The sequence below is a fragment of the Neolamprologus brichardi genome, chromosome 6 (assembly GCF_056152115.1).
Source record: "Neolamprologus brichardi isolate AB-2024 chromosome 6, ASM5615211v1, whole genome shotgun sequence".
Classification (NCBI taxonomy): domain Eukaryota; kingdom Metazoa; phylum Chordata; class Actinopteri; order Cichliformes; family Cichlidae; genus Neolamprologus; species Neolamprologus brichardi.
The window spans coordinates 19,046,033-19,068,107 of record NC_142109.1 but is presented as its reverse complement, the minus strand read 5'-3'; the positions used below and the strand labels follow the sequence as shown (position 1 = coordinate 19,068,107).

The window sequence follows — 22,075 nt, the reverse complement described above, 5'->3', positions numbered from 1 at the left end:
AGCACATATTCCCCAGAAATTGTTCCCCATCGCATTTTATGGAACAATATTATTTTTGCAGATGGTTAAGTCTCAGCTCATTTTAAATACTTCATGCTCTATTTAATCTAATGTAATGATTCATAGTATATAAAATCACATTTTTGTAATGTGGTTGTGAATAAGGACCACAAATCTTCAAATAAACGTGTAAACGACCACGGCAGACCCAGTGGCATTTTGATGCTTTTTATTAAAGCTTTGACGGTTGCTGTCCACCATACTCAGAGCTGCAGCTCTCCCGCTGCCCGCTCAACATTACCACAACAACAACCCAACCACAGGACCCAGTACAATATTTAATTCGGCGGGGCGTGATTGCGGATGCCGTGCAGGTGCGTCCGCCTCTTCTGCACGGCACCGCAGGCCACGCCCTGCCACAAAACGTTTTTTTAATGAGCTCAGGAACACAGGCTTCAGTAAGTATATCAAATATATATTTATTTTTTAAATGACAGCTATCTGCACTGTCTGACATGGTAAACCATCAATATCTACTGAGGGATTCAAAATATTAATTAAAAATGCAAAACAGCTGGTTAAAGTTTATTCTGTCAACCCTGTGAGTTCACATACATGTTATTCTGAAAGAGCTGCTGGGTTCTTAATTTGTTAAACTTGTTTTTATTAAACCAGAGATGGCAACAGCTGACGTCCTCTGTCCATTATCAAGGCTTTCTGCAAAAGAAGTTATGAAAAACTTTTTTCACACTACACTATAACTCCTTACACCTTGCATGTTTGCAAAGGTGGTTATGTAAGGAAAACTTGTACTTGTTCTGATTCTGTAGGCGCAAGCAACTAGAAAAAGCTGCTGGGCCCTCAACTGACAATCTCAGGCTATTGTTAACAGAACGAGACCATGTCTTCAAAACACTGGCCCTGAACAGATTTTAGTAGCATTGTAGTGAAGTGGGGTTAATCCTGCTTCCAGAGACAATAGCAAACTGTGGCCACAAGATGGCAGTAATAGAGAGGACGGATGCAAATGGGCATGAAGGAAGCTGTTTGAGATGCCATCTGAGATGGCAGGATTGTTTTGCTTTAGTATGTTTTAGATTATCTATGTCAAGGTCAAAGTGAAGTTTATTTGTATTGCACATTTAAAACAACCAGAGTTGACTGAAGTGCTTCACAGGCAGCAAAAAGAACTCAAAATAAATAAATAAACATGTCCTTTTTAAGATTTCATTAGACAACTGCTACTTCCCTTGCTTGCTTAGTAAGTGATATGGTGACACAGACAGAATGAAAGCTACCATGGTGTCACTGGTCCACTGGTTTCTTTAGTCCCGTTTTGAAATCTTGTGATGAGTGTTTTCACTGTCACCATCTTAGCTTAAGAAAACCAGATGTAACAAGCAGGAGCGGGACTTACTACACAAGTCATCAGCCAGTGACCATACTACAGATAATCCTGCATTTTGAAACACAGTATGACCCAGATTTACAAAAGTGTTTACAGAGGTTAAATCAGAAAACTGTTTACACAGGTTTATATGTGTTATGGGTAGACACCAAGATACATCTATCTTAAATTTGAGGCAGCCCCAATAAGAGTGCAGGATATCACTGATTGGCATATCACATGACAGTAAATACATTAGTGGGGCACCTAGGCAACCGTATCTGGAAAGTCTGAAAGTAACTAGCTGTCAGCTCCAAAGCGTGTCCAACAAGCAGTTTACTTCCAGTGTGGACGAAGCTTACGGCGCTTCCATTTTGGCTTAATTTTTCTAAGCCAGAAGCCATATCCATATTTTAAACATACTATGTGTAGTGACTGTAGTCTACTTTGTGTAGAATTTGAGTTGCTTTTATCCTTCAACAACCAATCAAAACTTAGTGCCTCTTCTGATTTACTTAGGGGTGGTCCTAAGCAACAGACCACACATTTGATTCATCATAGTCAAAATATACACAAATATAACATGTGCACTCCAGTCAGTTTAATTTCAAGTAAATTATTGCAAACTAAATTGTAGTTTAGAAAGAATGGTTCATATATACTGGAATCTGACATTTTCTGTAGTAGACAGCAGTCACTGATTATCACAAACAAGCACACGGCAACAAAATCTACTGGCTGAAGAAATGCAACTGTTAAAGCACAACACATCACTGGATAGTAATCACAGATAGACTCTTAATGGCTCCTGGGTCACATATGTGCCTGTGCATGCATACATTTGTGAGCGTGTGTTTATGAGCGTCCCAAGCCTGAGGCAACCAGGCCAGCAGCTACAATTACAGTGATGGATATGAAAGAACTGGGTCGGCTTCACAAGAGATCTGCCCCTGGGACAACAAGACCAGCCAGAGCCCTGAATCAATAAGGAACACACGCACACGGACGCACATACGTACACACAAGGTTGTATGGGACAAACATTTGCATAGAAACTAGAGGACAAATATGAAAGCCACAAAAAGGAGGGAGAACTGCACATCGCAAAAAGTGCAACAGAACAATTACAGCATGACACATCACTTGACACGTATTCAGTTGTTTTTTTCTACAAACATAGAAAACGTAACTATCCAAAATGCAGATGAGTCTCTTCCCTTCTGTGTGACTGTCTGTCAGTCACTCACTGAGTTTAATCAGACACACACAAACTTGTGTCCTAAAGCCTGTTTCAGAGTGAGCAATGCTCAGCTCATAGGTCAGTAACACTCAGGGAATGTTTCAGCTTGTGTTGTTGTATGTGCTTGAAAATGTTTGTGGTTCCTACCTCTGGCAGATAGCTTCTTAGTGTTGATGATTTTGGCAGCATACTCCTGACCAGATGAGATCTTTACGCACCTCCTGACCACAGAGAAGGCGCCCCTAAAATGGACATGCACACAAAAATACTTAGGGTTTTTATTCTCAACAGGTAAAAATAAAAGATATAATCCATACCAGTCAACATACAACAAAACAGGTTCAGAAAAATTGAGCTTAATTTTAAAAGACTAGCTTGAGTGAGCCTATGAATGTCAGCCAGATACCCTGAAAAAGGCCGCAAATATATCTGACTAAAATAATCTTGCTTTATTAAAAATCCAGCTGACGTTATAGTTATGTTAATTAAACAATAGTGAAATTTCAATGTAAACTAGTTAGTAGTACTAAGTCTAGGTGCAGCAGCTATGCAGTAACTCACTCTCACACACCACACCTGCAGTACACGTTCCTTAAACCGTCACACCCGCTTGAACCTGCAGACATGCCAACTAGCCTTCTTTTGTTTCAGTCACGTGCTGCTCTGGAGTTTCAGGCACATGTATGAAGATCAAAAAACTAGGTCAGCTATATTTGAAGAAGGAGAGGAGCAGAGTGCTGCATCTCTCATCTGTAAATGCAGCCAAGGAGTGGTCCACCTGCCTCAGATCTGCTCAGCACTGCAGCCATGCCTGCAGCTTTGCTACTCAAGCTTTTTCTCTGTCTATCTATGCTTTTTCTTAACAATAAAATGTTCTCCTTCGTACCAAACCTCCTGTCTAATTCCATATAACATCAGAGACATCAGTAAGAGTCAGTAAGAAGTAAGTAAGTATTGCCAAGAAAGATGATGCTGAGAATAGCCATTATCTCAAAAGAACTCTGGCCTTTCACTTAATTTAGTGCTAATTGTACATCATGTGATTTGACGAAATCAGTTTTACAAGAAAGAACTGACTCTTGTCTTTGGTGTGTTTAATGACTGGCTGTTGAGTATATAGTAATGTGTACCATAAACACGTTATCTAACATCCTCTCGAGAGCGCAGCCTGCCACTAAAGCTGACCTCTAATTTATAGGGATTTGTTGAAGGAAATGATCATAGCATGACATGTTACATAAGAATTTAAGTTGACTGTCCGGTATGGTTAAGTCGCGTGGCACTATTGCACGCATATGTCAAGTGCATCTATACAGTCCTGCGGGACAAAATGTACAGTAGCTGCACAGTGAAACTGCCTGCAGTTACTAAATTCAGAGAAAATAAAAGGCAATAGCAGAAATGCGGTTCTGGGTTAAACACTGAACACTTTCCCATGATATTTTGGGTTCTTCAAAATATATAGTTCCAGATATAAATGTAAAACACTGTTGGTCTCTGGTATGGACCATCTGATTGTGTAACTACGTAAAAATGCTTAACAAAGATGAAAATGGTCTTGGTGAAGAAATGCTCAGATAGGAGTTTCTATGTCACTGAAGTTCACAGAAGATAGTAAACTGATATAAGACTTCTACCATCAATGACAGGACAGTGCTTTTGATTTAAAATGTATTTTTGTTATTGAAGTGAAATTTTTATATGTATCATTCCAATCATAACGCACTTTTTTGCAAATGACGTCACCATTTTTTATATTCAATTTTTTTTCTTTACCTGAAAATCGATGTAAATCCAATTCATGGGTGTAAAATAACAGACTGTTATACTTCATATGCAGCTTAAAATTAACAGACATTAAAGCAAACTTAAACCCTTCCTGTGATGGCTTACACAGCAAAAGATGCTTGAACAGGAAGGGGATTGACATCCATAAACCAAAAAGCATATACCATTAAATTATATATATATATATATATTAATGCAGTCCAGTAGATAAACTGTGAAAACAGGCACGTGTGGTCCTTTAACAGCCAAATCTGAGTTGTTGTGGGGGGTTTTTGCCATATTCCCTTTACTAACTTGTCTAATGGAATGCTATCATTGTATTGTAAACAGACAGTAGAGAAATGTCTAATGCCTGTGTGGGTGAAACTGTGCTTAAAGTATCAGTGAGTTAAATGGTAATATGAAAGCGATATGGGTGCATTATTAATGCCAGATGGTGTAAGATGAATACTGCAGAGGATCATAAATGAAGGGAGCTGTGGCTTCGGTGGAGACTTGAAATCCAGGTTTCCTTTCGGTGATCAACTCTTCCAGTAAAAATACTCGGTGAGACCTACTGGGAGGACATTCTTATACAGTTTTTGCTGTCAGTAAAATTCAACGCTGGTTTCAGACATCTTGAACTGTGTACACTGACTACTGGGTGCTGACCAGACTGCAGGTCAGTCAGCTGCATGACCACAAACATACACACGCATATATTTTCATATAAACCAAGCGAGCCACCTTAAAAACATATACATATGTGTGCACAGGTATGCAGGTACGTGGATCTTTCTTTCACACCTCTCGCTCTTTCTCAATGGTGAGGAATTCCCTGCCTGGGTCTAAGAGTGATCACGGTTCGGTTGCTTGGCTGTGGAGTGTGTCATCTCCATCTCGCCTACATGGTCTGCTGTCGCATTACTGAGTGTGTATTTCTGTCACGAGGGAAGAGGAGGAGGAGGGCTTTGGAATGGGGGGTCGAGACAGAAAGGGAGGGGTGTTTTAGCAAATCTCAGGCTTTCACCCACAGTAATGCATCTTTCCCTGGTTTCGCTTTTCAAAGAAAAAAAAGGTCCTCGCCCTGCTGTGGAACCTCTAAGGTCGAGGCATCAAAGACTGCACAGGATAGAGGCAGATGACGACACGCTCCATACGCGTCTTCTTTCGTAAGCACAAAACGTAAGCAGGGCTTCAGATGTTGGATTAAAACAAATAGGATCCCATCGCATAGGCCTGCATGATATACATCAGAGTGTTTTACCCCTCTGCATCAAGCTTCATCGCCGCACTTATCAGCAGCGCGCACAAGCACACTCACAAAAACACACTCAGCCTGAAATCCGCGTCCCTAAACCAAGGCGGCCTATTACATAACAAGCTGACATTTCAAAAGGGATGATGCCAGATGATTGAAACAAAAAGGAAGAAGAACGCGTTTCCTTACTTCCCCAGCTCCTCGAACAGCTGATATTCGTCAGTGAATCTCGTGCAGATCGTTAACGCCATCCTGAAGGAGGTGCCAAGGACTGTGCGGAGACGCGGATAAGGTGCACTCACAAACTGTATATACCACACACAGTCAGCACCGCCCGGTTTTGTCCTGAACCTGCAAACCAAACGAAGGGACTCATGCAGAGCTAAAGCGCATCGACAAGAGCTTTAGTGGAATGATTTCTGCGGCAGAAACGCAGCCTGCTAGAGCGTACTCAATCTGGAGGCGTTATCGTCAGCCGGTCCTTTATTTTCTTCACATCCAGCGGCTTGTTACAGCTCGTGGACGCAGCATTTTGTGTGTATGTCGGTTATCTCCTGTGTGTCCTGTGCTGTAAGTGTTGTCTTTCTGCACGCATCGTACGCCGCACTACCGCACCTACCCCCGGCTGTGCGCTCAGTCCCGCCCCTTTGCCTGCATCCTCACGCAAGCCACTGGCAAACAAAAATAACAACATTAATAAATGTAACGTTGTAAATATTAACAGCATTTGGATGCACGAGTATTTTTGGCGTGTCTGCAAAACCTTTCTGAAATTAAAAAATCGCGCAAATGAAATGTAAGGTCATACATAAGCTAGAAACTGGATCATCCCTTCTTCTGTTTTATTTACATTCTTGATTTATTGATGATTAATTGTGAAGCATCAGTGGCAAAACAGTTGTGACAGTGCTGGCAGATTATAGGAAAGTGAAGCTGATGGTTGGTTGGCATTTTGTTTCTATTTACATCCCACACAAGCCCTGCATAGGCATACAGAGCTAGAGGGTTCTGCACAGTATCACAGCTGATCCTTGGACTGCACTCTTCGATTCAGATATTGTAAGTGGAATTTGCTGAAGTCACTGTCTTAGTATGGGGGGCAACAAGTAGCAAAAACAATGCTGATAGAGGCACATGTTGTGATTTAAGATAAGCAACAGCCTTCTAGTATTAAACAGACACAAACAAATCATACAACTAACCAGAAGGAAGCTTGCTGTGTTTACTCTGCACAGGTGCTATTTATAGGGCTGCTAACATGCTACTAGCTGCTAGCAGCCTTGACGGTACCTGGGGGAAAGATGGCAGAGCTAATGCAATATAATGATTTATTTAACCAGAGAGGAAACTAGGCAAACAAATCCAGAAATTCACTGAATTTAGATCTTTGCCGTGTTTATTGAGAGGCTAATAAACACACCAAAAGGTCTAAATTCAGTTAGATAAGGCAAAGAACCAAACAGGTGGAAGTTCCACCTTCAGTTTTTTGGGTACTCACATCTCCACCAACCTCATCTGGACCCAGAACACCAACGCCCTGGTAAAGAAAGCCCTGCAGCGTTTGCACTTCCTCTGTGCCTTGAGGAAGAATAACCTGGACCAGAAGCTGCTGCTACCCAAAAAAAATCATTGGCTGCACCTCCCAGAAGCTGCTGTCTCAGGAAAACCAGGGCCATCACAGGTGACCCTGTGCATCCCATGCAACAGCTGTTTGACCTGCTGCCCTCTGGATGGCGCCTAAGGTCAATCAGGTCCCAAACCTCAACACTGGCAAACAGCTTCTTCCCTTGGGCCACTCATAATGTCAGGAAACACTATCCCCCCACACCCCACCCCTGGCCACCCACTCACTAATCTGAGCCATGATCTGAGTAACCCTCATCACTCTGGTCACTCACACACAGACTCAGACCGAGTCCATTGCACTACTTTCAAGTACTTTGCAAACTATCCTCTAATGCCTTTCTGCTGTGTGGCTTTCTCTTGTTTTGTATATATTCCTCTTTTTTACATATTCTTGCTGTCTTGTTATTTATATGTTTTCTTTCCATGCACAGTTGGTGTAGAGCAGTCAAAATTTTGTTGTACATCAGTGAAAATGTTAGACCTTTATCTTTAGTAGTTTTAAGATAATCGCGTTCAAACATAGCCTGACATTTCAATGTTTGAAAAAGAGACCTGAAAGTGGGTTGTTATCTTTAAAAAATCATGAAAAGTATTTGATATATGAAACTAACATTTTACAGTACTCATTATGTATGTTCAAATTTTTATTCAACCATTCCTTCTCAATTATCCAACTCGTATTCACTACCTTTCCGAAGTATATGCTAACACAAAGTATGGAGGAGCCAAGGATTGTACTATCTCCTAAGAGATAGCCTATCCCAAAACTGAAACTGGAAAAACTAATATACGGATTGTTTTCAATGCTTCGAATGAAATTCTTTGCAGTCTCTTTTTGCCTGAAGCCTAGAACAGATGGATATCTCCAGATGTTTTGTTTCATTCCGTGAGATGCTCTGCTAGGCCTTTGCTGCAGCCACTTTTAGCTGCAGCTTCTTTGTTAGTCTCTCTGGCTTTGTATGTAATAACCAAAAGCATCCATTTTATTTGTATTCTGCCAGGTTTCAGGCTTTTTGGTGTCACTGAGGTGACCAGTACTTTCCTTCTTTAAAAGAATGTATTGATTTGGCCACCCCTTTTCCTTTTTTTTCAGCCTGTTATTGGCCCTTCACTTCCATCCACATCTGTTTTGCTCTTATTGAGAATTTTAGTGAAAAATACCACGTGTTAGTTCAACACTTGGAATAAACTTCAGTTCTTTTATCTGCTTAATCTACAAGGAAATAATGAGGAATTGGCTACATGGCTATGGGAAATATGCACTTTGTTTGATTAAAAATTGAATTAAAAATAAAATAAAATAAGAAATCAGGGCTGATTAGGAAGTGTTATGCATGGGGCGATCGTGGCTCAAGAGTTGGGAGTTTGCCTTGTAATCGGAAGGTTGCCAGTCTCGGTCGTTGTGTCCTTGGGCAAGACACTTCACCCGTTGCCTACTGGTGGTGGTCAGAGGGCCCGGTGGCGCCAGTGTCCGGCAGCATCGCCTCTGTCAGTGCGCCCCAGGGTGGCTGTGGCTACAATGTAGCCATCACCAGTGTGTGTGAATGGGTGGATGTGTAAAGGGCTTTGGGGTCCTTAGTGACTAATAAAGCGCTATACAAATACAGGCCATTTACCATGCAGGGCAGCAGAGATTAGAAACCAGGAGGGGCTAATGAAAAATGGGAACTTCTGGGTCAGTGAGATAATAACAACCGGAAGGAAAATCCAGGGACATGTGTTGAGTAGAAAGGCAAAGATAAAATATACGGACGCCCTGAGAGGCCAAACGGACTGCAACTTCAGAAAACACTTGCAAAAAGAAAAATGCTGCAAAAAGAAAAACGCTGCAAAAAGAAAAACGCTGCAAAAAGAAAAACGCTGCAAAAGCACACACAACACAACGGAAATAGGAAAAAAGACAACGGAAATGTTTCTGGGGAGACAATAACCGGACGGACCAGTTGCACGAACCAAAACATGTATGTATGGCTGTATCCCAATTCAGGGACTGTTTCCCAATTCAGGGTCTGCAGCCGAAAAGTACGCAGCCTTAACGGTCCTCAAGGGCCGCGTACTCAAAGACCGCTGAGGCCGGAAGTGCGAGGCTTGTAGGCTTGTGAGATGGGGCGTTGCGCTGCCCAGGTTGCCTAGCAATCATGATACTAACAGCTGGAAACGTTTCATACAGCTTTGTTTGACAGAAATGAAGGAGAACATATTTTGTACATTTGTTTCTACATGAGCTTTGTGTGATTTGATAAGTATCTGAGGCTGAGACCACAGGACTGTAAAACATGATTGTTTTTGTTGTTGTTGTTTTTTTTTTCATTTCTGTACTGAACAGTCATTTAAGATTAGCTAGTAAATAACAATTAGCTAATGTTGTTGATGAGACTAAAGTCATCTCACTTTGGTAATGTAAATATAATATGGCCAGTATTCTATTAATCATTATTACAGCAGTGAACATGAACTCTGTGCCAAACACTGAGCTTCAGTAAAGATTCAAGTTGTATTTATTTATATTTCCTATCACCTTAAATCTTCACTTAAAGACAAGTATCTGTGACAGTGTATCTATAGATGTATTATATATAAGAGACAAATATTGTTCTTTTAATATGTTGGCATTACTAAATTTGGCTCAATGCTTATATATGTGTGGAAGAAGCAAATGTACGAGCTGTGATAACTGTTTCTAATACAATGAAGAGTAGACTGATATATTAAATATTCCTTTATTGGGTGAGAAAATCAGACCATGTCATAACTGCTTTAAGTCATACAGAATAGATATCAGAGCCTTAAACAGGCTGACTTCTGTTAAATGGGTCAAACTGGGCACAAAGTACACAAACACATAACATCATTATAGAATATGATGTAACACTATAGATCAACTTACCTCAGAATATATAAAGCATATAAACAATTACAGCAATATGATGCAACAAACACAGCAGTACTACTAATCCAAAATACTCAAAGCTTCATAGAACTGAAACAAACATTTATTTTTAGCTCCATTCTGCTGCTGATACATACTTTAGGTTTCTGAACATTAAACTTGTTGCTGCCTTTCATAGTGTGTAACTTGAAGGCCCTGAGTACTTTCTCCCACACTGAAAACACTGGAATGATGACATTATTTGAACATTACCTAATAAGACTGATTCAGGACAGACAATTAGTTATTCTAAACTTTTCTAGCAGTCCTTCACAAACAGGGAACAGTCTGTCTATTCTCTCCATCTGTCAGCTGCTGCTGGCTCTTCCTCCTCCTCTTCCTCACACACTGCTGAGTTTGTCCTGGTGGATCATCAGGGGTGCAAAGCCTCACAGATGATGTGCAGCAGTGGGTCCCTCAGTCTGTCCTCACTCTGGACACTTGCAGTTGTCACACATGGAAATCAAATGTGTGATAAGCTGCAGGATTCAAACACAAGTGTAACTTATAAATACATGTTCATACTTTTATTACACAATCAGAGAGAAAGAAACAGAAAGAGAGTGCAGGACAGACAGACAGGTGACAGTCTCAGGTGTATACACTGCTACAAAACAGCACAAGAGGGGGAGGATTTTGTTTGTGTAATTACGAGTGCTAAACAAGAAGAGTTCCCAGATGGTAAAGTGGACACATGTGTGACTCCTGTGATTAAAGCATCTTTCTTTAGCTTAACGAGTGAACCGTCAGCTCGTTCAAACACACGTTAAAGTCCGTTTGGCTCAACACCACCGAACAGAGGCAGCAATATAACATAGCTATTTTAAAGTAAAGGCTTTAAAACAAAGTAAACGCTGAAAGTACAAACATCGCTAATGTCACATAACTTTGCCGGCATGTGGCCAACAGTAATGTTTTAATGTTCTTCATTATTAAACATTTGCACATAAATAAGTGACATAATATTCAGAACTTACTTTTGAAAGTTTACTCTTTGGCCGCTCTGCTTCCACTTCTTTGAAGTGTCACCCAGTCCCAGTGCACTTGTTAGCATGTTTTGGTTCGTGCAACTGGTCCGTCTGGTTATTGTCTCCCCAGAAACATTTCCGTTGTGTTGTGTGTGCTTTTGCAGCGTTTTTCTTTTTGCAGCATTTTTCTTTTTGCAGCGTTTTTCTTTTTGCAGCGTTTTTCTTTTTGCAGCATTTTTCTTTTTGCAAGTGTTTTTCTTTTTGCAGCATTTTTCTTTTTGCAGCATTTTTCTTTTTGCAAGTGTTTTTCTTTTTGCAGCATTTTTCTTTTTGCAGCATTTTTCTTTTTGCAAGTGTTTTCTGAAGTTGCAGTCCGTTTGGCCTCTCAGGGCCACCGTAATAAAAGCAAGAATGTGGTTTGGCAAACGTGAGCATGCCCTGAAAAGCAGATTATAACACATATTACTGTGAAGTCAATTAACTTTTTAGGTAATTTTGTCTTGTGACCCCAACAAAAAAAAATTGTATCGGTGGATCTCCTTGTCACATTTCAGATGACAGATGGCCTCATGACATTCTCATCAATAATAGATGTTCCCTCTAAAATTACAGTTTTAGGACCAAAGAGGAAAAACTAGTCATGGTCTGACAAAAAAGTCAATTACTTGATTATTATTTATTATGCCATAAGTGGGAATCACTGGACTACTGAATGTAGGTCCACTATAACTAGTTACAACAGTAAATAATTACTTAGACACAATTTGCATCAGTAATAACAATCTATTAAAATATGTAATGTATGTCATATATGTTACTATAGAATGGGTGTTTTTCCATACAGAATATTTACAATATCTGGCTGCTCCTATTGTTGATATTGTCAGTTTTGCAATATAAAATTTAAGAAAGGGCAAACAAGCTATTTCAATTTGACATTTTATTTCATAAATACAGGAAACAATTTAAGCACTTATAATCATAAATACATAAATACATACACACAGGGAAACAGGTAGCCCCCCTTTCTTCATGACAGGAGAATACATGGAGAATACATATACTGAAGTAAAAAAATAAGGTGTTTGATACAAACACTTCAATCAAAATTCTGTCATTTTTAACAGGTTTTCAGGCGAGTGGTACTGCTAGTTGCATATGATGACATTCATCTCGTGAAAGGAACACAGTGATTTCAGTGATTTTTGTTGGTTCAAAAACAGCTCGTTCATGAAGCACATCTCTTGTGTCGCTTCAGTTCTTCAGCTCACGGTCTGCTGCTTGGACAAGAAACAGTAAAGAATAATTAATTTGTGTGTCAAAAGTGGATTCCAACATTGTTTGATAATTTCTTAGTTTCTATTTCCTATTAAAAGTAAGACTGCTGTGTTGGCATACTTTTAGGTAAAATCTTACCTGGACATGATCTTGTTGATCACTTTCTTGACCCAGGGGGCCTCAGGATTAAGGCAAACCTCTTCACCTGTCTTTTTCAGTGTGGCACTGCAACACAAATCAGTGAAAAAAACACAAAAGTTTAGATAGAGAACTCGTGTTGAAGCCAACAAATCACAGTGACAAAATCAAGCAAAATTATCACTACTGAGATGGAAAGAAGACTTTGGCTCTTACATGATCTCCGTCTCCTCGCAGTGGGAGTTGGGAAGAATCAACTCCACCTTCTCGATGTGGCGGCCAATAGGTTTGCTTTCTGTCTGAATGCAACGGCAGTGCAGTTCTACTCCCATGCCTGTAAGAAGAAAGCAGTTGCACATGGTCATGAAGTGCATGCTGAAAACATTTAATGCAATGAAAAAGGATAGCATGAATAAAATTGCTTGTTAATGCTAAATTAAGCCATTAAATGACCAAAAAAAACCCAAAAAAACAACATACCTTCACAGGTGGCCAGCAGGGTCAAAAGCACCACAATGGAGCTGACAATGATTCTGTTGCTTATCATTTTGCCTTTTAGAAATTCTGTAAAAGCTAACAATGAAAAATAACAATGTTCTTCTGAAAGCTGATGAAGCCTGAAGCGCTAAACTGCAACAGCTGTTTGTTTTTTCTTCTAGTCTGTTTGTCTTTCTTTCAGCTCCCGGTCTCCTCTCTTCTCTCAGTTTAGCTGCTCTGCTGTTTGACTCTAGCACTGAAGAGGCTCAGCTTTTAAAGCCAACTGAAAATGACTCACTTCTTGCAGATTGCGCAAGAGTGGACTTTCAGACCTGGTGTGGGAATTCACACTGAGGGCTCTAATAGTCTGATTTATCAAGACAGCAAGATTTGTCACATATATCACCTTTGTGGAAAAACACTGTGACTAAAACTGTGATAATTGACTGATGCCACAGGAATGCTTCAGATTTTTTTTTTTTCATTAACCAACTACGTCTGCATTCCTGTATTGCACCAGCTCTTGCACGAAGCTTAAAGATTGACCAAGTGGTGACTGATTCACAGATGTAATATAATTTACACCTGAATGTAATTTTTGAATGACTGGTTGATGAATGTTAGCCTCAGTTTGTTGGCATGTCTCTCACATACTCAGTCATCATAAAAGTTACCAATTTGCATAGTTTTCATAGAACACAAAGTGAAAATGGGGAAAATGCAAAAGTGGCTAAATTCCTAAGTAAAATGTAGTCTCACAATCTCTCATCAAGTCTTATAAGAGCTACAGTATTTTTTATTCTTAAAGAATTTCATTTCTTTTCCATATGAGATGGTAATTGCCTCCTCAGTAATTAACTGCCAACTTAATTTCACTCAGTCCTTAAGAAGAAAAGCTAACTACCTGCTGTATTTCAACAGTGGGTATACTGTGAATATGCTGATCATGTACACATGCCATATATACATTATAGTAAAAAAAAATGCATATATGCTAAAAAGAGACAGAAAATCCTTTCCCAGAACTGATGACACTGAACCTTTGGCTTTTAGGCACCCTAGATTACATTGGTGTCATTTTGGAAGGCACGATCGTCAGTTTATTACTTATGCGATTGATATTTCCTGAAGCAACAGTGGGTGAGCTGCCAAAATTTGTTATTGGACTTGAGTCTGATGCAATCTCATCTAGCTCAAACATGTCTGCTGACATGACGTCGATTCAATCATTCTCACAAAGCAGAAGGAAGTCTGAGCAAGAGAAAAAGACTTTAACTGTTGCTTCACTTAACAAATTAATGCTGACTAAAGATTTTTTTTCTTTCAGAGGGCAAAAGTCTGTCATTTAAAGGCACAGATTATTATCCATTATAGTTGTAATGAATTTTTTTTTTCTGTTTTGTTTTGGTTTTTGTAACTTAAAATTGATTTTTGGAAAAATTGGATGCAATGACCAAAGGTCTATAAACCTATTAACTGTTGGTCCTTTTGTGGTCACACCCACCTTCGCTATATAGAAAGGGAAAGCAGTTATGGTTAAACACAGAGCATGTGATGATCCTCAACGGAAAGTTTTTAAGTTAACCACTATGATGCTGAATTAAAACTAACATATGTAGTGAGACATGTGAAGAAAAGATGATATGCGGCATGTGACCATGAGCAAATGTTAGAATGACAAATGACAGTTTACATCATCTGGCTCCATGAAATTCCCCTAAAGAAATATTTATACATATATGAGTGACCACACACTGTCTCTGGTTTTATGAATAAAGTTCAAACAAAGTTTGAGTTCTGTGCATTTATAGTATTTCATATTTCCTGCACACAACAAAGAAAAATAATATTTTTACTGTTATATGCAAGATTTCATTTTGCAAAGCAAAACCTATTTTAAGGAGCGTACTTTCATATCTTAGTGAGGACATCTCAATTGACATAATGCTTTCCCTAGCTGCTTACCCTAACCCTACCCATCAAAAACAAATGCCTAATCCTAACCCTCAGCCTAAACCTAACCATAACCTAATTGTAACTCTGATACTATAACCACATTCTGAGCCTCAAAAATGCCTTCAAACTAGTGGGGATGGGCATTTTGTCACCATAAGTAATTGTAGATCCACACAAGTATAGTGGCATGCCAATTTTCTGCCATCACAAAGATGTTTAAACATGTACACACACACACACAAAATACAGGAACTAGACTTTTAATTAAGAGGAAGTATAACAAAATTTTCCCTAACAGCATGTTTCACAAAACAAAACTTCCACAACCTCATGTTGGCCCATCTTGAACCTAAAGCTAGAAGTTGAAGCAAAGAAATTCCCCTAAATGGAATAAATGAAATCAGACCATTTTAGGTGGATAATGAAAATGATGAATTATTATTGTTAAAAGATGACTCACACTGTCAACTCACGATGGTCAGGTTTGAAATGACAAAACAAATATTGGATGAAACTGCAATGCCATTTAGTGTAGGTCTAAGAGGTGAGAATAAACTCTAACTTTTATGCAAGCATTCAAGTTTTTGCGTCCTTGTGAATCATCTCACTATCTACTTGAATTACAGTACTTGCTGCCATGCTGGTGCATGCTGGTAGCAGGCACATTCATTGAGATTTGACAACAACTGGGGTGGGATGAACTGTGCTTAAAAATGACATATATGGTCATGTTTCCTCAGAATGAATAGTAGGAACGTTTGTAAACCTTCAACTTTATGTAGCTCACTGATTTTCCCACCAATTGTGTGTTTTCATTTACAGATTACCACATTCTAAGTGAAGTATATAATAAAAAAAATAGATATTTTCAAACATTAAAACCACTCCAATCACCTCCACATACACTAAATGTATATTGCCAAAACTATTCACTCATCTGCCTTCACACACATATGAACTTGAGAGGCATCCCATTTTTAATTCCACAAGGTTTAATTTATTTGTGTTTATGAAAATTTTTGACCATCGTTCCACAAGTGCGTTTGTGAGGTCAGACAAGAAAGTTGGAGGAGTAGGCTTGGCTCCCACTCTTTAATTCCTCCAAAAGGTGTTCAGTCAGGTTGAGGTGAGGAGTCTGTGCAGGCAAGTCAACTTCTTTTACGCCAAACTCTCTCATCCATGTCTTTTTGGACCTTGCTTTTTGCACTAGGGCGCAGTCATGTTCGAACAGGAAGGAAACATCCTCAAACTGTTCCCACAAAGTCAGGAACATGAAATTGTCCAAAATGTCTTGGTATGGTGAAGCATTAAGAGTTCCTTTCACTGGAACTGAGTCCAGCTCTTCATTTCATTAAAGATGTCTGTGCAATGTTCTTGAGTTAATCTGAAGACCACATGAAGTTTGGAGGTCTGTACTATGCACCTAAGAATCCACTGACCCTGCTCTGTGACTTTAGTTGGTTTGGGGCATATCTCAGTGTGCTGTTAAAGTGTGCTGAGAGTGTCACTAAAAAATTAAGGAAATTTGTTAAGTAGAGGACAAAACATGCCAGGTCTAAAAAACTACACATATCTACTGCAGATAAACAGTAACTGAAAGCCATGCCCTAAATAAATGGGGAAAGAAATCATGAAAGAAAAAAAAAGACAAAGGGAATGAAAGATATATCTGTCCCTTCTATTCCCTGAGGTCTCATCAGAAATTGTTTCAGTGGGAGTGTGGCAGTTAAAAAGCCATTTTTAAGGAGGGGATCCGGGAAGAAAAGGCTAATTTGCTGTGCCAAAATAAACAAGAACTGGACTCAAACTCAGTGGCAACAGGTCTTGTGAAGTGAGTGTCAACAGCCACTGCTAAAACTTGGCGAAAGATTTGTCATGGTTTGGGAATCTTGTCAAAATTCATTTAATTACGAATGCAAAAAAGTAACATCAGATGAACCATCATTCACTATCATCTGGAACTCATCTGATTGCTATGTCAGTGATCATCGTCACTGTCAAAACATTATTGATGCACAAAAGGCACTGAATAGAAAACACACAATGGAACATAATCTGTCATGGGTTGAAGAGCCAGACTTCAACATGATTTAAGCAGTGTGGGATTACCTTGACAGAGAATTTTAAAGAAGGCAGCTAACATCCAAAGCTTTGAATGTCCTTCAAGAAGCCTGTAGAGTCATTTCATTTCAAAAGAAATAGCATGGAAGCTTGCCTAAGCAAGTTGAGGACGTTTGAAGAATAAAGGTTTACCTTACCTAAACCAAATATTGCCTTTCAAGTTCTTTAGAACTGTTTTTACTGTCAACACTGTATTTCCATTTATGCTGAAAATGTGCAATACAGTAAAAAGTTAAACTGTTATTTTATCAGTATAGTAGACATGTATATTAAATGCATAGATGCTGACATTGCACCTTTTCACTGTTAAAGCAATGTAGAAAGATGAAATATTTTGGAAAGAAGTCAAGACGACATGCAGGAAATCTATTTCCTGTTCATAGACTCAAAGATATATACACACAGTATATACAGTGTGTGTATATACACGCATCATGGACATGAATGTCATGGCAACAAGGATTTCTTTGAACTGTTCTTTTTCCAGCGTGGAGTGATTGTACAGTGTACATATTTAATTACTAAAAAAATTTTGATTGAACAAGTTTGAATTTATTTTTAGATTTTCTCCAGTCCACACAGAGTCAGAATTATTCAGGATCAAACATATACATACACTCAATTAAATATTTTAATAAGTGGCGCTGAAAGTGCAACAGTGTCTTTCGAATTGACAAGGACAATGCCTATTAACTTGTGATTAGTGATTATGATTAAATGCGACTTGTAGTTTCTGTTTGCCAGCATTAAAAATAGAAATAGAAAAATTTGTTTGACAGGACCTATTTGGTTGACCAACACAACATTGGGAAAGTAAAAAGAACTGAATAAAAATCGGAAAAGGATAAGTTGGGAAGGTTTCTTGGAGCCAACAACTGCAGATCTCTCCATCATTAGTTCAAACAGTAGTGCATAAGTGCAAGTTATTCTGATATGTCATCACTTTTTCAAGGTCTGGAAGAATACAAGAGATAATTAGTTAGCATGTTCAGAAACACCCCAGGAACCACCAAGGCTTAAAGCTGGTACAACAAACTAGATGAAGTAATAAAGGAGAAAGACTACCTACCATATATGGTGTCCAAAGCATTCCACCCTGAAAAAATAACAGTTCAAAGAAATCATTAAAAGCCCCAAATTACCATGAAGTTCATACCCATGTATCAACTATGAATGCACTAAATCATCTGACCACAACTGTAAAGACTGTAACCTGTACAGCGTCAGAAGGTAATTACTAAAGATTCAGAAGACTTAAAACCCTGAACTGGGAAAACAAGGACTGAATCATTTCCTTGCTGTTGGCCAATTGTTCATTGTTTGCTTTCTGCAAGCTGATGAGATGAAGTTTTACAATATAACTTGCCTCCATTGAGACTCAAATGTAAACATCCTCTGGATAGTCTGAAAAACAAATAAAGAATTGTGCAACCTCTCACCCATAAACAATGAATACTTTAATCTGGGATATCTGTTGGGGGATGGTCCCGAAGTACAATTTCACATGTGAAATCGCATCCCTCTGACTATAATGTCATGCCAGGGCAAGCCTGCTGGCTTGTCATAAGCGCCTTCTGTTTGAAAAGTTGGTATCTGCAAAGCCTTCACACATATATCTGGCTGAATATTAACAGGTTTGTGCTAGTTTTATTTATGTTTATAGAGGGAAACTGTTATGATCTATGTTTATTTATGCATATATGCAACACAAATTATATGAAGACAGGAAAGACAAATACAAGGTCTTTGGTTTGGCACAGATATCCATATTCCAGATAACTTGTTAGTACCATTTACTGGCAGGAAGCTATAAAAAGGCTTCAAGAGTTTTAAGAAAAAAAACCTTTTTCCATGGAAATCAATTTTCTTGCGATGTACTTATCTTAGGACAGAGTCCAGGTATTTCCTTGCCAAAAGCCTGCTGCTGCAGCATGTACAATAACAGCAATGATTCTTATTCTGTGCTCTCATTTCTTTTTTTCAGTTGTAGTTATTGAGAAAAAAAAGAGTTCATTGGAAAGAGGGAGCAAAGAGAGAAAGGGGGTCTGCAGAGCAGACTTCATCACAATCTTTCAAAGGAGAGGGCTGAGCTGATAGTCTACTCACTAATCATATTCTTCAGATATATATCGTATCTCTGAGATAGTTTAGTTTACAGTTGCAGAAGAAATGTCTACTATCGTTGTAGCACTCCTGGTTTTCCTGACTATCCATGGAGGTAAGTATAGCTGAACAACTGATGAAAATACAAAACATTTATCGCTCAGAAATGTGCGTTTGACACCTAATGGCAGCAACAGAATTTTCATTTTTGTCACGTGCATGTGAATTTTAACCTGCAATAGATGCTTGCCTTACCTTGTTTGTCTCCAGACACTAAAATCATTCTCTAACTTATCTAAAAGCCTCAGGTATCAGTCCTAGATGCCAATGCCTCTTTAAGGAGAAAAGACCAATTGGACGTTTCATAAGCACAGTGGAGATTTACCCTGCAAACTCCTACTGCAAAAGCGCTGAGATTATGTAAGTATTTCTATTGATTTGCCCTCATAAAACACTTGAACCATATGCATATGTCTGCTGTCTCGTATCTGTCTTTGATCCTGCAGTGCTACTCTCAAGAAGGAGGGGCAAAAGATTTGTCTGGACCCCAATGCTCCATGGGTCAAACAAGTGCTTAAAAGTAAAAAGATTACGTGAGTGTAACTTTACTGTATCTTGGTGACTGTTAGTAGATACCAGTGCATATAAAACCTTATTTAAACAAGAAGCATATTACTTTTTTCAGAATCCAGATAAGCAGGTAGAGCAAGATGTCTGCAATGACTGAGAAACATATTTTAACACAACCCCACCTTAATTTTTTACATTAGGGTAAACTGGAAACCTTGTGTGGCTATTGTGTTTGCATGCTTAGTCATGGATCAGGAAAAGGTTAGATTTCTTACAAAAGGAATTAAAAGCACCCACTTCCCCTTAACATATACAATTACAGGAAGATATTTACGATACCAGGAAGACAGTTAATCGTTAATGATTAACTTGCCACTAGGAGTGTTACTTCCAGTTTTTGCTTTTGTTAACAGGAAGTGACTCCTACATTTTTGTTGGTTCTAATGAAAGAATAAAATTGGTCATTTTATTGCATTCAAATTAATTTAAAAAAATTGATTTTTTTTTGGTCATTTTTTTCTGTGAGCCAAGTGAAAGAGTATTCCCCTTAAAACATGAACATTTTCTTTTCTGTAGGCAGACACCTTGAAGAATATACCTTCCCTGATTTGGCTACGATGGACAGAGGATAGACACATGGAAAATAGAAGCACAGACTGCAGTTATAGAACATAAACTGGGTTTTGTTGGAAGGTGTAGAAGCAGGATTGTTTATACCCATTTTCACTTTACAGCACTTAACTGTGTTCTCATATTATTGATGTGAACTATCTGTGTTTGTATTTCCTTAAAAATATATCCTTATATACATTACATGTTCATTTAATACATTGTGGGGATAAACCTTATTAACTAATGGTAAGGAGGGACTAGATAGTGGGCAATGAGGACAGAGCACAATAGCAAGTCATGAAATGGGTTTAAAACTTTATTAGAAGAGTTGGCATTTAATGGTTTGTATATCACATATGACTGTGTCACTTTTCCATGTGCTGTGCTACATACCATACATTTTGTCATGGACATTTTTGCTGCCTTTGAAATGTCAGGGAAAAAATGTGGAAAAATAAATCTATTCATCCATTTTCTTAACTGGTTATCCAATGCAGAGTCATGGTGGGGCTAGAATCCTGCCCAAAATGTCATAGGGTGAGAGGTTGACAGGTACAGTCTATTCAGGTATATCGTCCATTGCAGGGTAAAGCAAAAAGGAGAATTTCTTGGATTGTGTCATGTAGACTATGGCACACAGTGAGATTATATTTTCAATGGAAGGAGATTGCCACCTCTTGGACAACGATGCATACCATTAGGATTGTCTCATTTACTAAATACCTCTATAGCAGCTGAAAGCCATTATCTTCTTTCAAAATTAAACAGTTTTTACTGTGCCCTTTTCAAGAAAAAGCCTTAGCTGGTGTATAACCATAGTCATTTATGCTTCTTCTGAGCTGACTGCAGAACAACTAGTATTTTAGTTTTAAACACAGTAACAAAGTTAACAATAAATAAAAAAAAATGTACTATGTGCTTGTTTTGTATCATCACTGCTGCTTTGAATAAAGGCTTATGAATAAAGGAAATACAGTCACCTCTTTTTGGGACTGTGATTTCAAAAGCAACAGCAGATATTGGATCTTAGCCTGTGAAAGTTATGCTGACATACAGAATGTCACAATATTAACCACTTCCCAGTTACACAGCTGCTTTTTATTCCCCCTTTGACTTGCCCTAACTGTTCTCTGTGGTTCTGTAACTCCTGTTTTCCTACTTTTCCCACTGACTTACATGCAAATGTTAACACACTGGGATGTCATGTTGATTTACTGCAAAGTAAATAATGTTGCAATCTTGTTCTCAGTCTCCTAGGCTTTTCTCAGCCATTATGTTGAATTATGCTTAGAAAGTAAAAAAGAAAAGAAAAGAAAAGAAAAGAAAAAAAAGAAATGTAGATCAGTACTCATCAAAATGTGACTGTTCTTTTCATTATATTTTCAAATAACATATATACAGTATAACATCAAGAATCAACTGTAATCAAAGGTAAGCATTGCATTAATAGAATAGTTTCAGAAAAAAAAGTGATAGGAATTATGGGAGATTTCCATTTGCACAATATTACAAGTCTGGCCTTTAAAGGGTCCTGAACTGTAAACTCTTTAGATGAAGCTGTGCTGTTAGTGAAATGGTCTGAAAAAAAGAGCATTAAGTACAACTTGTTTCCCAGTTCATTTAGAAAAAGATTTTATAGATT

At 38.5% G+C, this 22,075-nt stretch overlaps 3 protein-coding genes across 11 annotated transcripts in view; 1 reads left to right on the top strand and 2 right to left on the bottom strand.

The window, feature by feature from the left end:
- The window catches only part of camk2d2 (calcium/calmodulin-dependent protein kinase (CaM kinase) II delta 2), a 46,184-nt gene extending 39,906 nt beyond the window's left edge, over nucleotides 1–6,278 (bottom strand). For 7 of the 8 annotated variants that reach the window (XM_087841790.1, XM_006787281.3, XM_006787282.3 and 4 more), the window contains exons 1-2: nucleotides 5,845–6,277; nucleotides 2,775–2,869 (exon numbers count right to left, since the gene is read on the bottom strand). In XM_087841790.1, the coding sequence (XP_087697916.1) occupies nucleotides 2,775–2,869; nucleotides 5,845–5,906 (157 nt within the window). In that variant the 5' untranslated portion in view covers nucleotides 5,907–6,277. Of the gene's footprint in view, nucleotides 1–2,774; nucleotides 2,870–5,844 lie in introns of all 8 variants that reach the window. The other variant, XM_087841789.1, reaches the window with a different exon arrangement.
- Nucleotides 6,030–21,412, top strand: LOC148102524 (interleukin-8-like). Its single transcript, XM_087842413.1, has 5 exons — nucleotides 6,030–6,036; nucleotides 6,131–6,193; nucleotides 19,554–19,671; nucleotides 19,758–19,844; nucleotides 20,398–21,412. Exons 1-5 carry the CDS (start codon nucleotides 6,030–6,032, stop codon nucleotides 20,408–20,410), a joined length of 288 nt encoding a protein of 95 aa, XP_087698539.1. The 3' UTR covers nucleotides 20,411–21,412.
- Nucleotides 12,080–13,303, bottom strand: cxcl8a (chemokine (C-X-C motif) ligand 8a). Of its 2 annotated transcripts, XM_006787280.3 has the most exons (4): nucleotides 13,075–13,303; nucleotides 12,811–12,928; nucleotides 12,595–12,681; nucleotides 12,080–12,455 (listed from the first exon to the last, which is right to left on the bottom strand). In XM_006787280.3, exons 1-4 carry the CDS (start codon nucleotides 13,139–13,141, stop codon nucleotides 12,446–12,448), a joined length of 282 nt encoding a protein of 93 aa, XP_006787343.1. In that variant the 5' UTR covers nucleotides 13,142–13,303; the 3' UTR covers nucleotides 12,080–12,445. The 2 variants fall into 2 exon arrangements, with proteins under 2 accessions (XP_006787343.1, XP_087697918.1); XM_087841792.1 differs by lacking the exon at nucleotides 12,080–12,455 and having other exon boundaries at nucleotides 12,494–12,681.
- Nucleotides 21,413–22,075: the final 663 nt, after the last annotated feature.

Coding starts and splice junctions, on each gene's coding strand:
- LOC148102524 (XM_087842413.1), top strand. Junction 6,194..19,553: donor GTGGACGCAGCATTTTGTGT/GTATGTCGGTTA, acceptor CTTATCTAAAAG/CCTCAGGTATCAGTCCTAGA. Junction 19,672..19,757: donor TGCAAAAGCGCTGAGATTAT/GTAAGTATTTCT, acceptor TTGATCCTGCAG/TGCTACTCTCAAGAAGGAGG.
- cxcl8a (XM_006787280.3), bottom strand. CDS start 13,141: ATGATAAGCAACAGAATCATTGTCAGCTCCATTGTGGTGCTTTTGACC. Junction 12,929..13,074: donor CCTGCTGGCCACCTGTGAAG/GTATGTTGTTTT, acceptor TTCTTCTTACAG/GCATGGGAGTAGAACTGCAC. Junction 12,682..12,810: donor TGCGAGGAGACGGAGATCAT/GTAAGAGCCAAA, acceptor TTTGTGTTGCAG/TGCCACACTGAAAAAGACAG.